This window comes from Agelaius phoeniceus, chromosome 24 (assembly GCF_051311805.1).
Source record: "Agelaius phoeniceus isolate bAgePho1 chromosome 24, bAgePho1.hap1, whole genome shotgun sequence".
Taxonomy (NCBI): Eukaryota; Metazoa; Chordata; class Aves; order Passeriformes; family Icteridae; genus Agelaius; species Agelaius phoeniceus.
Window position 1 is genome coordinate 3095808 of NC_135288.1, and position 16999 is coordinate 3112806.

Sequence of the window (16999 nt, forward strand, 5' to 3'; positions counted from 1 at the left end):
AGTTGGGCCTGTTTAGCATCGAGAAGTGAGTGGGTGAGAGGGCACTCGTGAATGTGTAAACGTCTAAAAGGAAAATGCCAAGAAGGGGGAACTAAGGCTCTGCTTAGTGGTGCCAACCACTGGGACACAAGGCAACAGGCAGAAAGTGATGCACATGAAGTCCCAGCTGAACATGAGGAAGAACTTTCCTATGTGGGTGACCAAGGACATGAATGGATTGCCCACAGAGGGTGTGGAGACTTTTCACTGGACATTTTCCAGATGGGCACAATCCTGTGCCATGTGCTTGAGCAGGGAGATTGGAGCAGATGATTTGCTGTGGTGCCTACCAACTTCACCCATCCTATGGTTCTGTGGGTATTGCAAAAGCAGCTTCAGTTCTAGTGCTGGTGGGCCCAGGTGAGGGCTCAGTGGCCTTACAGAATGTGGTGTGTTCTGTGAGAAGCAGATTTTGGGAGAAATGCACCAAGGTTCTACTGAGAGTAGGTTAACTCCAGTAAAACAACCTCACAGCAGGGGAGACTCCAGTGCTCCAGCTGCACAGGCACAACCAAGGGAATAAAGCATGGATGTAGTTGCTAGTCACTTCCATTAAGGACATTTTTAAAACCTTTTGCAATTCATAAAGGGAAAACAGAAAAAGACTAAAATTAGGATCATCCTTGAAATGTCACTTTCCTTGGAATTTAAAGTAGAGGATTTAAACCACAGAGATTTTAATATCCCCTGGACCAATGGGGCTTTTGCTGACACTTACTTGTTCTTCAAGTTAAAGAAATAACAAGAACTGGTAAAGCTGACAAGGAGGGAATTGGCAGCCCTTGCAAATGCACTTGGAGACAATTGCTACTTAACTGCCTCTTTACAAAAACATTCTCCAATATTCAGCCCTGCAAGCAGATTTTACAAGAAAGAGACTCAGTTCTACCATTACAATGCTTAGTCAGCACTGATCACACTAAGATACCTAAGGAGGAAAACCCCTCCTGTGTTCCTTCCACTCCCTATTATTTCCCAGAAACAGGGAAAAAGATTGAAAACAAACTAAATCTCAAGTCTCCTCATAGTCTTTGTAAAATAAAGCCCTGTTAAAATGTCAGGTCTTCATCAGAATAAACTGTCACTGACCCATCCAGTACTGATGATACTGTTTCTGATACTCTTTCTACAAAGAATTAAAGGTAACTCTCTGTGGGTATTTAAAACTTGGCCATGTTAGTTTAGCTGTAGAGATTCAGCTGAAGCACAGAACCCTCCACCTTTTCCCTACCACCACACTGCCAACCCATGTTCTTCCCTTCTGCCTAATGCTCTTTGCTCTTACTTTCATTCTGGAACTTCATGGTGAAACCATTGGTCTCCTATACCTCTTTTTTTTCCTTAAAATACAATCTTTCCATTAAAATACACCAGCACTGTGAGATAAACAAGCTCTTTTTCTGTATTACCTTGTATTGTAAGAGATGAGCTGTGCAGTTCAATTTTTAAGCAAGGTCTATCATGAAAGACACTCTGGCCTCATTTCCTTCTCTGAACTGCTGGGGTTTGAGCTCCAAGAAGGGACAAGTTTAGCCTAATTGTGTTTGAGGACACAGGATAAATTTTCAAAATTATAATTATAATTTCAATTCAAATGAATATATAATTATAATTCAAAATTATAATTATAATTATAATTTCATAAATTATAAACAAAGCAACACTGTGAGTATAATTAGGGAAAAAAAAAAAAAGCAATGTGAATATAACAAAAGTGACATCAATTGAGATGTTTTTCCTTTTGGAAAAAAAGGATTTTAATGGTTTTAAAAACTTTCCTGTACAAAAACTGATCAATGACTGGCATTTGCTTTCCCATGGTGGCAACACTTTTGATGACTGTTTCATTCAGCAGCAACTCCCACAGGTCCTGTAACCAAAATTATCTCTTTGGCCAGTGGTGTGTCGAACCCCTGCAAAAGAGTTTAAAAAAAACCACTTTAAATTCACTCAAGATTGAAAACCAACCATGTTACAAGGATTCTATCAAGAAAGAGAGGGTCCTGAGGCAGAGCACCCTTCTCCCTCCAGGGCTGCCCTTATGACTAAGTAACACACAATAATCAAAGCTGTACACTAAACACTAAGTATCTATTCAGAATAAGAATGTTCATACTTGGCAGTACTTTTATTCCTCCCAAGCCAGGCAGATGTTTTCCACTTCCACCTATCTCTGATGAAAGAAAGCAACTCCCACATCCTTTAACACAAACTTTTACCTCAGCATTTCAAACCTTCCACCCAGTCATCGCATTAATCTAAATTTTTCCATTAATTGTCTTGCATTAATCCTAAATTGTTGGATTTTTTTCTTTTTTTTTGTCCTTTAAACTGATGTCAGGGTGTGATGCAAGCTCTTCCATTGAACATGCTGAAGCTCCCACAGCAGCAGAGGGCAATAGCTGTGGTCTGCCCATGGTTCTGGGGCAGGGGTGTGCAAACATCCAGCTGGATGAGAGCAGGATAAATAAAACCACACCTTTCAGCTTTCCCCACCAGGTAGGACATGCTCCGGTTTCCAGACTGTTGAAGTTTGTTAGTTCCAGCAAATTTCTGCACACAGAAACAAACAAACAAATAAAACATCACTACAGTGAGGTTCCTCCCAAGCATATTCCATGTGCTGCCAGATCTTTCCAATTTCACAGAAATTCCATGTGCTGCCAGATCTTTCCAATTTCACAGAATTCTGCTCATTGACTTCCCTAAATATGCATAAAAGGCAGCATAAAACGTTGTGTCAGTTCATCATTAAGCCATGGTTTGGTTGTTTATGGGTTTTTTCTTCTTTTCAATCTCAATTAGCAATAAGTTAAGTAAAAAAGTCTCTGAGCTGAGACTGTTTCTAATAACAGTACTTGGAGGGGTACATGAGCAACATGCAAAGCTGACATGTCCTGGAACCACTGGAATGCCTGTGATTTTTGAGAATTTAATTTAGAACTGGAATTCCTGGTGGTTTGCTGTGATCCAAATGTCATACTTGTGATGTACAGAGGCACAGGGGTGTGAGCAATGTATGAATAGGTGGGAAACAACAAGAGAGTCTGAGGGACTCCAAGGAATCTCCTCCTGAATGGAAAGAAATAAAGAATAATGAACCTGGGATTGGAAGCTGCCTCTCAGCAGCTGTTAGGGAACATTCTGCAGGTGCACAAAATATCATGTGCCCTCCCAGAGAGCCCCTGGCTGGGTACATACAGTCACCCCCATTTCTGTTCCTCCTTCCATGACAGGTCCATACCTTGCCTGTGTAAGCTTGCTTGGCAGGATCAAATTGTGGTGACTGTTTTGATTTGCTGCCTCCTAAGAGACAGAGGAGAGAAGCTGTTACTAAAATTTTCTATAAAGAACAATGCATTCCACAGTGCTCCTTTGATGATATGGAGGTTTCACTACAGTCTCCCACACAGTAAAATCCAGAACAATCTTTTAAGGGCAGGAGATGTTTTTGAATAGTTCCTTTATTACAAAGGAGTCAAATCCCCTTTGCCTCTTAGTTCCTGGCTCCAATTAAACAGATAAGAGAAAAGAAGCAAAATCCAGATCCACAACCCACTTGGCCAATTATTGCAGGATTTTGTTTCCAAATCAGAAAAGGAATACTGAAGTGTACATTCCTCAAGTCCATTTCTTGAACTATTTCCCCACTATAAGGTGAGCACATTGTACAGTCTGGATCCACACTCACACAGCCCTCTCAAGGCTCTGCTGGTGACATTTTCCCAGTGTGCAACACTCCAGCAAGGGATCAGATCTTACCTGCAAACACTTTGAAGCTGGAATTGCTGTAATCAAAGGGGGTAAACTGCCTCAGTGTTTCCAGCTCCTCTGGTTGCTGGGTTTTTTTCTGCCGTTTCCTTTCCTGCGTTGGCAGCTCTGCTCCTGTTTCTGCTCCTATTTCACTTGTGTCTCTCTCCTTCTTCCTATTAGCTTGCTCCTGCTATGAAAGCAACCCACAGAATAGAAAAAAGGATAAGTTGAAGAAAGGAGAATGAAACAACTCATTGTGCAAATGGACTGCCCCATGGAGCCAGGCTTCAGTGCCTGCTCTTGCCTTTGGCCATAATAGCATGGGGAGAAATCTCTGTGCTCTTCCTGGGGCCTAAACTGCTATTTTTAATTTTTTTTTTACCTCACAGTAGGGACTTCTATAAAAAGCTAAATTGTCATTTTAGAGGATATGGGAAGCTGAGATCTGCTGTGGCCTCACTGGCATATTTGGGGGAACCTGTGCAGAACAACTGAAGAGCCTTAAGGGAAGTGAGGAGCAGTGGTAGGAAAACATCCCCTACTGCACACATGGAGGGATGGGATGATGTGCACAGCACAATTAACAGGAGCCTGCTGTTACACCTGGGGCAGCACCACACAAAGATTACTATCAAAACACTCTCATTCAGGTATTTCAGCTACAGGGCTCAGTTTCATTCTGAATTATGTTATAGCAGTCCAGAGGAGCAATGGCTGGAAGGAGGAATTCTGTGACATACCATGGCCTGCTGGCGAACAGACACAACATTCTGGGCTGGCTTTTTATTCAACTTCTGTGTCTGGACATGGGCAGCTAAGGAGACAAACAAGCATTACTGTAAAAAGCAGGAGTGAGTTAGCCAGGGCTTAGAAAAAGCAAGCAGAGCAGCTTGTGTCAAGTCTCAAGACACACCAAGGAAGGGAAGAATGGCTGTACCTGACTGCTGGGCTGCTTTCTTATTGGTTTCATTCTTGGGCTTCTTCTGTCCTGGTGCCTGACTCATCAACTTCCATCGATTGCTGATCTGCAATGAAGAAAATATTACCTGGAAACACTTTCTTTAAGGTTTCATGGCAAGAAGTTGTTGATAAACTTGCTAACACATGCTGGTGCATGTAGAGTACAAGAGTACTCATTAAGAGTACAAAAGATCATTAAGAGTACAAAAGATCAAATTCAGCTGTAAAAGAGATTAAGATCTGCTGCCCCATGTGAAGTAAAACCAAATGCTTTAAAAGTTCAAAGCTACAAACAAGCCTCAAGAACAAATGCACATACTTTCAGTAGAGTTTTCAGCTTTGACAGACAGGGACTATACAGGAGAATGTCTCTAATCCCTGGTTCTTCAAAGTATACAAATGTCAGAGAAACACGTTAAGTTTCTCAAGAAGTCTCCAAGGAGAAAAAAAAATATCTGTATTGCTGAGGCTCACAATGGAAAATAAACTCCTTATTTGTTTCTTTTGTACTACTTGGCAGGAAGTTTTAGCACTAGTCTTACTTCATAAATTTTTGATGATGGGTCAAACTTTGCAGATTGTGAGACATAGGCAGAATTCTCCTCTGGAGGTAGATACTGTAGAAAGGAAAAAAAAATTTGCTTTAAACAGCATGGAACATTTAGCTCATTGCTAAAATGCTACTTTGTTGTAAATCAGTGAGTACATCTGAAGAAATATTCTACAGATAGAACACCTTGTGGGAAAAAAGAAGTCACCACAGCTACTGCCAAGAGAAATACTAAAGAAAAAGAACAACTAAAAACCCCTCCACACAAAACCAAAACACCCTCAACAGACCAACCATCAACTGCACACCAGAAAAAAATTTTATATTATTTTCTGGTAATTTACTACTCCAGATGTGCAACAGTATTCTATTGTTCTTCTGATTCATTACAAGAGTAGAATCAGCTTACTAATCCTAGCCATAAAGGACAGATGAAAAACCTGAAAAACCTAAAACTAGCTTAAAAAACCCATGGTGAATGGTCTGTTTACTATGTAGAAAGACTTGTATCCAAGAGGTATTTAAATGTGTTTTGAAAACAAGTCCACACAGGTGTCTTTGCAAGGACAATCCCTTAATTCCAGTCAGAGAGCAGCAGCTGATGCTCTGTCAAGCCCTTCTGATATGCCTGAAAAACAAGCTCAGGGCATCCTCTGCACTGGGGAATTTGAATCCCACTACTGGGCTCTTTTACCATTTTAAATGGATTTTCAAAGGACTCCATTATTAGCTGAGCTTTCCTCTGTGCAGCGGTCAAAGTCCTCTTATTTCCTTTGTTTTCATCACATTCCTTAAAAGAAAAGAAAAAAAGGAAGAAATATTAACACAAATATTCCTTTTGTTTGGCTCCTGCCATTTCATGCCATGCTGCTTCTCACTCTGAAATTCTACTGCCAGCAGTGACCCTCCAGAGACATGGACCAACCTTCCTAAGCCAGGCCTGATGCTGTCAAAAGTCAGTACCACTGCCATGCATTCCCACCTTATTTCTTTCAACACTTCCACACAGTTTTATCAGGTTATTAAATCTGTTTTCAATCTGTTTTCTAGTATTTCAATACTGACACTGTCACAAACATCCTGCTTACACTGAATATGCTGACAGTGGTAGTAGCAACAAGACATGTTGACTCTGGTTGATTATCTTGAATATCCATTGTCCTCTCACTGTCTGAAAAGAGACAAACATCTTCCAAAACCAGTGCAGGGTCTGCATGAAAAGGAGACAAAATTTTTATTAGAGTCTTTTTCTTAGTGTATTTTACTGCTCTTTTGTGTCATGAGGTTTCCCTGAAGGTTTTTTCAGGACTGCTTATTTTCCCCATGTCAAAGCTCCATCATTGCATTATTAGCACAGCTTTTAGGTTAACTCTAAATTACCCAAGGCAGAGTTATTCTGAAAATCATCCATAGGAATCCGTGAGCTGTCATGTGGTCCAAAGAGGGCATTCTCCAGCTTCTGCAGAGAGATTCAAATTACAAACACCATTGATACACTACAAATGTATTATTTTCACATACTGCAGAGACACTTGAATGAAAATTCAAAAAAAAGGGATGAAATTCAGAGATGGAATATTCTTAGTGGAGCTCATGTGCCAGAGCACACTGCACCTGGAATCAAATGCCACCTGTGCAAACACCATGAGCTCATGAGATGCTGTACTTGATGTACATGACAAGAGAGAAGAGTCAGCCTTAGAAATTATCTGAAAGCTCTCTTCTTACAGCTCAGTCCATATATTCCAACACACATGAAACTGTCCAGCAGCCAGAGTGTTTGCTGATGAAACCTTAAGTGCTGCTTGATGGTGGTTTGTAAAATATCAGTTAACAACTGGTAATATTATGAATCTGGCACAAAAAAGTACCATTAAGCTAAAGCAGAGAAACTTGTAAAATGGATGAGAGAAGCAATTCACTAGCAGGTAGAATTTGGATACATTTGTTTCCAAGTTTAAGGCTTAAGACACTAGGTAAAAACACAATGCAAACAATACCTCAGGGTTGGGTAGAGGTGCTCTCTTCCTGACTGCTGAAGTCATCTCAGACTAGAATGGGAGAGAAAGGTCAGTCACTTAAATGCCCTCTTTCTTCTAGGCTGGCCACCTTATCAATGTTTTCATCACATTTATCACAAGCTAGCAGGATAATAAAATGACTTTCTTCTTCTCCTGCAGTGTTTGCACTTGGCTATACATTCAAACACCTCACACAGAGAGGGCACGTTCTTGCTCACATGTTCTTTTCACTGAGGATGAAAGCTGCATGAATATCAACATGCTGCTGATATATTTTAACTGATTAACTTCTTACACCTAGGTTGGTTCTTTTGCCTCACCAGAGCTATACAATATTTATGAGTCCAATATTTACAATACAATATTTATGAGTCCATTTACATGGCCAGCAAACTCCACAAGGTGCAGTTCTTGTTCCCACAGGCAAATGTGATGTACAGTATAAGACAAACTGCATTCTGTTCAAGAACTGTCTGCTCATTTACTGCTCCAGTTTTCCAGGAAACTACACCTTGTGTAAGCCACTACACAGCAGACAGGCAAGAAGTTACACCATATCTTTCAGTTCTACTACAAAATTCAGTGTTCAAAAAGTAAACTTCAGCATACACATCATCACAGGTCCCCATTCAGCTCCAGGGCCTGGCTTAGGGATGCCAGTGATTCATCTCCTGTGTGGTACAAGCTACCCCTACCTTGAGGAGAGGCATCTCTCGGGCCTGCTGAATGAGCAGGTGCAATTCATTAATCTGCTGGCGAACAAGTGGTGGGACAGGGTTACAGCAAGCAATGATCCCCTGGGATTCTCTGCAGAGAGAGCAGGAAAATTCAGTGGGCTGGATTTATGGCTGGTAGGTTGGGCATTTGCATTCAAAGGATATAACCACTGTCCTGAGTGTGACAGAGCAAGAAAAGTCAGATTAATCTCTGTGATGAAATTCTGCACCAGGTTTGTGCAGATGAGGAGTCAGCTCTCCTCATCATCATTTCATTCAGTATTCACCTATGAAAGCTGAGCCAGGCAGCAGACCTGCCTTTAAAGATGTATTTTTTTTCTTTATTCTCAAGTATGGTTGTTAGGTGATGAGTGCCAAATGTTTGAGGAAAATATTGTATAAATTGGGTGTTTTAAGGGATATGTCCCTTGCCCTCCCCACTCCTTTAGGAATTGCAATAAAAATCCAAATAAGTTTTGGGGGCACTCACCCCTCTCTTGCTCTGTAAAAGTGAAGGAATCTCAGAGGGAATGTGTAACACAGAGCAATGCAAAGGAAAGTGGTTTATTAGTGCAATACAATCCAAGTGATGTATCCCAGACATCTGAAGCCTTCTGAAGGAGTACTGCTATTTATTTCTCTTCCAAACTGAACAACTATAGAGAAAAGCAGTACTGACAGCTGGAAAGAAGGGACCAACTGCAGAGATAATTACACACTTGGACATGACTTGCTGGATATTAAGATCAAGTAAGACTCCTTCAGTGTGAACAAAACTTACTTGGGCAGCTCCTCTGCAATCTTCAACAGCATGTGGTTTGGTAGCACATACCTACAACACAAAGAGGTGGCATAAATGTAACAGAATGTTCAAAACAATTAAAAACACCTTCAAAGTATACAACTCTGCCCCCATTACAAGGTCTGAGACGATGAAACAATTTAAAAATAAAAGAAACATAACAACCTCTGTGTAACAAGCAGCAGCCTGATGTAGCACAGTAATTTCTAGAGGTAACAAAGTTGTCCCATCTCAGGGGAGATTTACTAAAGCATTAAGTCAGTGTCCATAACAAAAGACTTCCTACCCTGTGCTCTCATCCTCTTGACGTGCTATCTTGTCTCTCCATGCAAACAGCAGCCTAAATGCTGCCAGCTGCTGGGTATCAAGGTGTTTTTTCTGCCTCCTGTAGAGATCAAGGTAGGATTCATCTGTAAAGAGGGGCTTGATGTATTTCTGGATAGGAAAAGAAGAAGCACTCATGAGCTTTCTGTTCTGCCTCTCTCAGACACAGAATCTCACACGGACATCAGGGGACTAAATTCACTTTGGTACAATGTGTCCTTGAGCTTTTTATCCTAAACTATTGGTAGGAGCCTATTCCTGAAAAACACACATCTCATCCATTGTTAGGGGAAATCCACCCTCATCAAATCCAGGAGCAGCTTTACTATCACCCAGCTTTACTCCATCCCACAAAGCCTACTTTCATAGACAGTGTTTTCCACAGGCACAATATAGTTGAATGCAACTCCAGTGAGGCTTTGAACTTCTAGGAACATCCAGCAGAACCAGAAATGTAACAACTCTCTTAGAAAAAACACAAGCTGACTGCATTGTGAGGCCATGGAATACTAGCATTCAAAAAAGAGCAGGAAGGCATCTGAATCCAGGGACCATGGGTAGTGAAAGTGTCTGCACACGATTGAGTCAGAGTGTCTACAGATGTTTTCAGACACACAAAAATACATAGAAGAGGTGCAGGTAATCAAAGCAGGTGAAGCTTTACCTTCAGGCAGATGTCCCTGCTGCGCTGCCACACAACCTGCAGCTGTGTGGGCTGCTCCTTCCCTCTCTCCCACAGCAACTCCCTCACTTTGTCATAGATGTAGAGCAAGTAGTGAGTGTCCTCACGGGCATACCGGACCATTTCTTCTGGCAAAGGGCTACAAAAAGAGCCAGAATTACACCAACATATTTCAGCTGCCCTGCCAAACTGTTACTTTTCTCTTAAAACTGTTACTTTTCTCTTAAAACTGTTACTTTTCTCTTAAAAGGCATATTAGGGCAAAATGCATATGAGATATACCAAGAACTAACATAGAAAATCCGTTTTTGTACTGAAGGATTGGTTAGGGAGCAGCAGTAAAATGCTGTGCACTCTCCAGTTCACATCCTTGTTTGTGTGCTGAAGAGCAGGACTGCTGTGCAGCTAAGTCATGTGGTAGAACTGCTTGCCATGGTATTTGTCATAGCCCTCCTCTCTCTGCAGAGCCTACAAAAGTAGACTTGAGATCTCTGTGGTGGGCAGGGTGCACCTGCATAGTCAAGATCACTGCTCCAACACCATCTGCTCTGCCTGGCACAGGTGATGAAATGTTTTTGTGGGGGCACTAGAGGAGCAAAGACTGTCTCTGTAACACTGTGGTGATTAAGAACTGCTCCTAAGAAGCGGGCTTCCAGATTTTCATTACTTCATCTTTGCAGATCTTTCCAAAAAGAACTCATTTTCTAAAAAAACTGAGGGAAAATGTAACACTCAAAAGCTTTGAATGAGCTGTGCTCATTCACTTTGAGACTAAGCCATAACTATGGGTCCTGCAAGCAGAAGCTCTAGCAATGCAAACAAGGAGAGGTGCTACCTTGCAGCCCATTTGAGGGGCAGTTCTTACCGTATTCTCCAGTCAGCCAGCTGGTATTTCTTGTCAGCATCTACATTGCAATACAGCTTCAGCAGGTGATCCAAAGAATGTCTGCCAAGACTGAGGAGACGAGCAGCTTGGTGAGTATCAAACACATTCACCAAGTACAGGCCAAAGTCTCTTTGCAGCCATTCCACGTCTGAATCAGCTCCATGAAGGACCTTGAAATGCATAAAAATTTGGGAATGATGCAAAGAACATTTCTACTCCAGGCTGGTAGTGCTGTGCTTTCATACTCATGTGTTCTAGATTTCTTTTCTCTGTTTTTTACTGTCAAGTGTAGAACTACTAAATAAGTGCATCTGTACAAGTAATTCACTACTAACATCAAGGAAACAGCTCCTGAACAAATTATACTGCAAGCAGAATCAAGTGATCAAGACTGAGCACACAGTGTGATTTTAATGATAAGAAAGCTTAAACTAAAACAACAATAATACTAATTTTAAAGAAAATCTGGTGAATTTTGCAGCTGACCTTCACAATTGCAGGGTCTGTGAAGGTCTCATTGAGGATGTTCATGTCGCTGCGCAGCTCCAGGGTATCAATGATGAAATCTTCTGTTCTGGTGGAAATCTGCATCAGACACGTCAAGCCAAGGAAGGTCCTGTAGGAATGGTGCTGGAAACAGGGAAGAGAGATGTAAGCTAGGATTCATTACAGAAACAATGCTATAAAACAAATGGCATTCTAAGTGAGGGAAGAAAGAGCAACAAGGACTTATTTGAGACAAAGAGACACTGGATGAGCAAACTTTCTCTTTGCAGTGACTAAGATGACATTAAAAACACAGGATTAATTGAAAGAAGGATCAAATTCACTAAGTGCACAGCCAGCCCTGCCATTGGAAAACTTCTAATACTGACACAGTTTAATTCAAGATAATATCAGACAGATCAGGGGTCAGGAACTGTCTTTTCATGTCAGGGAGTACAGAAACCAGGAGAAAACCACCCCCCACCGCCCCCATGAGAAGAATATAATTTTCTCCTATCTCCTAAAATACACATGTAACTTCTAAATATAAAATGCAACTGGATTACCTCTAAGTCCAAGGCAAATTCTTTACAAGTCATAAGCTTTTCATTTAGTTCTACCAGCTCATCCAGTGTGGTGATAAAATGACAGGGTGTTTCCTGAATGGGCCTGTACATCTGGCAGAACAAATGAATTAGGCATGGTATAATCACATGATATAATAAACCAAATAATCACTGTCAACTCCCAATCCCAACCTCCACCCCCCAACCTGAAATTTGTCAAATATGGCTTAAAATGTACTACATCTGTAGTTTAAAATTAAAGTGGGCACCAACCTGGAGTTCAGGTTTCTTGAGAACTTCATCTGGTGGAGAAAAATGCTCCAGTTCATACTGGTAAGGGTGAGCAAACCTGTGGAAATCAGGAAGAGACAAGCACAGACTAAATTCCAGTCCTCTTTATGAGGACAGAGCACAGAGGCTTTGAGAGCTATGGTAGTTTCCCTGTTCTGTCTCTTTTTAAGCAGAGGTTTAATGCAAACCACGTACAATGTAGTGTGGACACAAACACATGCAGAACTGTTTGTTATACATGATGAGCATCAGCACAATCTGAGCACACAGGTTCACCCAGGGGACTCCAAGCACCTTGCTGGCAGGTTTGTTTCTTACATGTCTTGCTCAGTTTTCTGCGTCCTCTGCTGATGTATGAAGTCTGCCAAAGCAGCTGGCACATCCAAGTCCTCAGGGCGCTCCTTTCTCTGCCGTCCACTTTTTGTGAGGGCTGAACAACCAATATGGAATAACTGGACTAGGTCCCCCACATAACATGTTCTCAGCCTACCACTATCTCCCCCTCCACCCACCACAAGAGTTTACAAAGTAGCAAAAATCTCAATTTAGTGCTGCTGCTTTTGTTGTCATTTTGTACCTGAAATAACAACTCAGTTACTTGGCTGTTTTTAGGAAGACACGAGGTGGTTTTGGCTCAAAAGCTTGGATGGAAATTGAAAAATCTTCAGAAAAACTTTTCAATCCTTCCCAGTTACTGAAAGTACAACAGTGCAGAATACAGATGAACTGGGAGCAGCAGAATGTGTTCCTGAGACAGGGTGTTACCAGCAGCTTTGACAAAGCACCAAAACCAAAGGTAGGTCTCCCCATACACATAGTGCAGCTCACCCAGCTGAAAGAATATCTGTAAAGCCAACTAGACTAGGCAAGACTTCTCATGCAAATGTGACTCTCATGTATGTTCAAGGTGGTAAAAAGCAGCAGCAGATTATCTGTTTGGAACAGATTATTTGCTGTAGACCAGCAAGAAGATGCTGTTTGCTGACCTAGCCTGACATGACATATATGGAAACAATAGTGTCACCAAGATCACCCAAACGTTCAACATCTCCTGCTATTTGTTTTTACAGTCCGTGATTCCTCCTCTAGACTGTGAGGACAGGCTTGTGTCAAATACTTGCAACAAATTACACCCCCAAGAAATAAACCCCTTACCTTCAGGCAAAGGCTTCAAAGCATTTGGTTTGATAAAAATTTTAGGTACAAAGGGAGTGTTGGAATTGTCAATCTTTTCACGAAACTTCAGCTGTGGTCGAGAAATATTCTTGGCATGAAGGAGTCGGAATGTTTCAGACTGAGATCTTTTGTGGAATTCCCCTGCCTATTAAAAAAAAAACCCCAGAGGTAAAACCAGTATGATTTACCAGACATTGTTTTCCTCAGTCTGATCCAATATTCAGAGGAGGAGTTATACCCCACATTTAGAATTGAGTAATTTTTTTTCAGTAAGGAAAAAAAGTTGGGACTCAAGATCCTGAATTCATAAGCACAGGAAAGGCTGTTGAGCATGTGAAACTGAAATGGCAATTGAAAGCACAAAGATTTCAGAACCAAGTTTGAATGAACAGGAAAAAAAGGAAGAGGTACTCAGAATGTGTGAAAAAACACGAGGGAACATTTAACTGCTCAGCTCCACTGGAGAAGTGGTAGTGCAGTGGCTGGGAGAACAGCTGAGCCAACCCAGCCAAAGTGAGCATGGGGGCCTCACCTTACGGTTCCAGCTGGAAACAATCATCTGTGGGGGCTGTGACCCAGCTGGCAGGACTGGCTGCTGGTTTCTGTTCACTCCTGATGCTTCATCCAATAAAATACTCTAAAATCCAGAAAAACAACGTGAAACACCTGTTAAATCACCACACTCAGACACTCTAGTCAGACTGAGTAAAGAAAGTCACGTAGGTAGGTACCTCCATAGCCATCTCCCCCAGATTCTGTGCAACACAAGACAAAATGGGAGGACTATGTTGAAGATCAGGGGGAAGAGTTTCTTCAGAGAAGCACTCTCAAATGTACAGACATGTTCTTGGGCTGAGAGGATTTTATGTCAAGCTGCATTCATTTCCTCACACATCCCATATTACCTTCCCTCCCCTTGGCCTACCTACTTTAGCTGCTGTGATCTCTGACCTAGCATTTGGAAGGGTTTTTAAAATAAAAAGGGAATACATAAAATTGAGGAAATAGTGACTAATTGTGGAAGCTGTGCCACTAAAGTTCTTGCAACAAAAAAAAGAAAGCTTGTGGCAACAGAACACTTTTTAAGAACCACATGCAGAAATAATTTGCTTACCACTCTTTCAAGAATGACATCATTGGAGTCTACCAGCATATCGAATTTATCTTCCAGCCCTGTCACTTTGCTGGAATCTTTCATGAGGCCCCGGCAGCCATGGTACTGCATCACCTGGCTCATGCTTGCAAGAGAACAGCACAGCTGTCAGCAGTCTGAAAGCAGGCTATCTAAACACTAAAACATCCAATTCTCTTGCACTTACTACACTTCAAAGTCTGAAATCAAATTATAGATATCATCACATGAGCAATAAATAGAAAAAGCATCTATACAGTATTAAAGTGCTAGAATTAGTTTCTCACAAACATGACTTTTAAAATGGACAGTATCAGGTGCTCCTCTCTGCACAGCTCCTCACGGCAATATAACAAAATGCCCTCTTTAAGCTTTACCACTTCAGCTGCCAAGTGCTAGAGACGCAGCTAAAACCAGCTGTGTGAAATAAAGCACCTTTTTCCCTATGGCAAGTGTGAAGCTGCCAAAGAAGGGGCTAGGCTGTGGTTTGGAGGTGCAGAAGGGCCCTTACCAGCGGAGCAGGCGGTCGCTCTGCGTGCTGCAGTAGGCGCGGAAGCCGGGGAAGCTGCAGTAGAAATCGTACTCGTCTCCAGGCTGGGGGAGCCCGTTGGATGCCTTTGTTGCAGCCACCACTGTGCCCAGAGCATACTGTGCAAGAAACAACGTTATCAGCTTTTTGTCAGTCTTTTGTTTCTGTTTACTCAGGATGCTCTTTGATTCAAATGCACTTTGCCTGGCTGGTTGGAACTGCGTGGTTCTAATGAGTGGTAATGGTGGGGTTTTCCACCAGGAGTAACTTCACATAGTTATTTAGTGTGAAAAATGCATGTGTTTTATGATTGGCTTTTTGCAAATATTCAAATGAATATTATATGTGTTGTGTTAGAAAGTAATGCTGTATTAATTCTCTTAAGTACTGTGTTAAATATAGTTTTAGGTTATAAAAAATGTTAAAATAGGAACGATGCTATGTAGGATTTTTTTTTTAAAGAAAGGACTCGCAGCGAGATAGCAGCCACAGGACACCTGAATCTTTCAGAGAAAGAGAATTTATTGCTCCATTATCAGGAGAAACGAACTTCTTCCTGCCTTGAAGGCACTGTCAGGATTCAGAGGAAGAAGCTGACACTGACCAGACAGAATCCTGTGTTTGAATGGAGTTTATGCATCATGGATGAGGTGTATGGATATGCAACAGGCTGTTGCTTTTAAGGGTTAATCCTCTGTTAATGCGGGTCCTTTTTCGGGCTCGTGCTACCCAAAAAAAAGGTACCCAGACGTCCATAACTCTTTGTTTTTATTGTCTCATATTGTCCTAATTCAAATTGTCCAAATTATTATTACTCTAATTGTATTACTATTTTTATAACCATTTTATTACTATGAAACTTTTAAAATTTTAAAAACAAGTGATTGGCGTTTTTCACATTTAGACAGCTTTAAATAATGAAAGTCCAAAAACTTCACTATAGAGCTACTAAAGGATTATAGAACTACAAGTGATCATCCTCCAGTGATCAGGCACTGAACGGACTCCCCAGGGAATGGCCACGGCCACAAGGCTGCCAGAGCTCCAGGAGCTTTAGGATAATTCTCAGGCACAAAGTGGGATTGTAGGGCTGTCTGTGCAGGGCCAGGAGCTGGACTCCTGGATGATCCTTGTGGGAGCCTTACAACTCAGAATATTTTACAGTTCTACATCAACAGGAACGCAGATAATTACTTTATTACTCTAACAAAACACCCCAAATCCCTGCAACGCATCCTATTTGGGATCTGGCAGCCATTTCCTCTCGGGAATCAGCATCGTGCGCAGGTAAAACACACAGGGGCTGCGATTTATACGGCCGGGGACAATTCTCATAGCAACAAGCCCTCACGAGGGTCCCCATTCCTTGGCATTTCCAGGAATCCCCGGTGGCTGACAAGGCCAGGGCCCGACCCATGCCGGTAACAGGTCCCGATACACCTCTCTGGCCCCCGCAGCCGCCGGCCGGGCCCACATCCTCCTTCTGGCACTGGGGACACCCTACGGGCGCCTCCCGCTCCGGCTGGGATCCCCACGCGGCCCCCGCGGGACAGGACTACAGCTCCCGGCATGGCCCGAGCGCACACGGCACGCCGGGAGCGGTAGTGCCCCGCCCGCCCTCCCTGCCCCTCTCCCACCGCACCTTGACGAAGGCGTCGGGGCTGTCGAGCCCGGGCAAGGTTGACATCGTGATGCTTCCCTCCATGCCCGGGGGCGTCTTGGAGCTGCCCGGCTGCGCGTCCGGGCTCCCCTCACGGGCGGCTGCCGCCATGTTGACGCGCGGCGCTGTCGCGAGAATCGGGCGCTGTCGCGAGAGCGCAGCGCTGGCGGCCGGAAGGGGGGAGCGGAGAAGAGCGGGGAGCGCAGGCGCCTCCAGCGGCAGGACGGGGCAGGACAGGCCCCTGTGGGATGGGAGGAAGGCCCTGAGGGGAGCCCTGAGGACCGCCCGGACCGGCCGGGCTGCTCTGCAGCACATTCGGCCTTTCCCCCCACAAACACCCACCGGTGGGACCCAGCAGCAGAAGGGACCCAGAGGGATCATCAGCTCTTGGACACCCCAACAATCCCACCTTGTACCTGAGAACGT

The 16999-nt window shown here is 42.8% G+C and overlaps 1 protein-coding gene across 1 annotated transcript; it reads right to left on the reverse strand.

Annotated features, from left to right (window-relative positions):
* Nucleotides 1–1745: 1745 nt before the first annotated feature.
* Nucleotides 1746–16725, reverse strand: EXOSC10 (exosome component 10). Its single transcript, XM_054647846.2, has 25 exons — nt 16556–16725; nt 14896–15032; nt 14367–14490; nt 13785–13889; nt 13232–13397; nt 12395–12506; nt 12059–12134; nt 11786–11896; nt 11220–11363; nt 10713–10903; nt 9830–9986; nt 9128–9276; nt 8821–8871; nt 8019–8130; nt 7303–7353; nt 6683–6761; nt 6391–6512; nt 5997–6092; nt 5295–5369; nt 4730–4817; nt 4533–4606; nt 3802–3982; nt 3284–3345; nt 2519–2592; nt 1746–1952 (listed from the first exon to the last, which is right to left on the reverse strand). The coding sequence occupies exons 1-25, from the start codon at nt 16682–16684 to the stop codon at nt 1922–1924; spliced, it is 2697 nt and encodes an 898-aa protein (XP_054503821.2). The 5' UTR covers nt 16685–16725; the 3' UTR covers nt 1746–1921.
* Nucleotides 16726–16999: the final 274 nt, after the last annotated feature.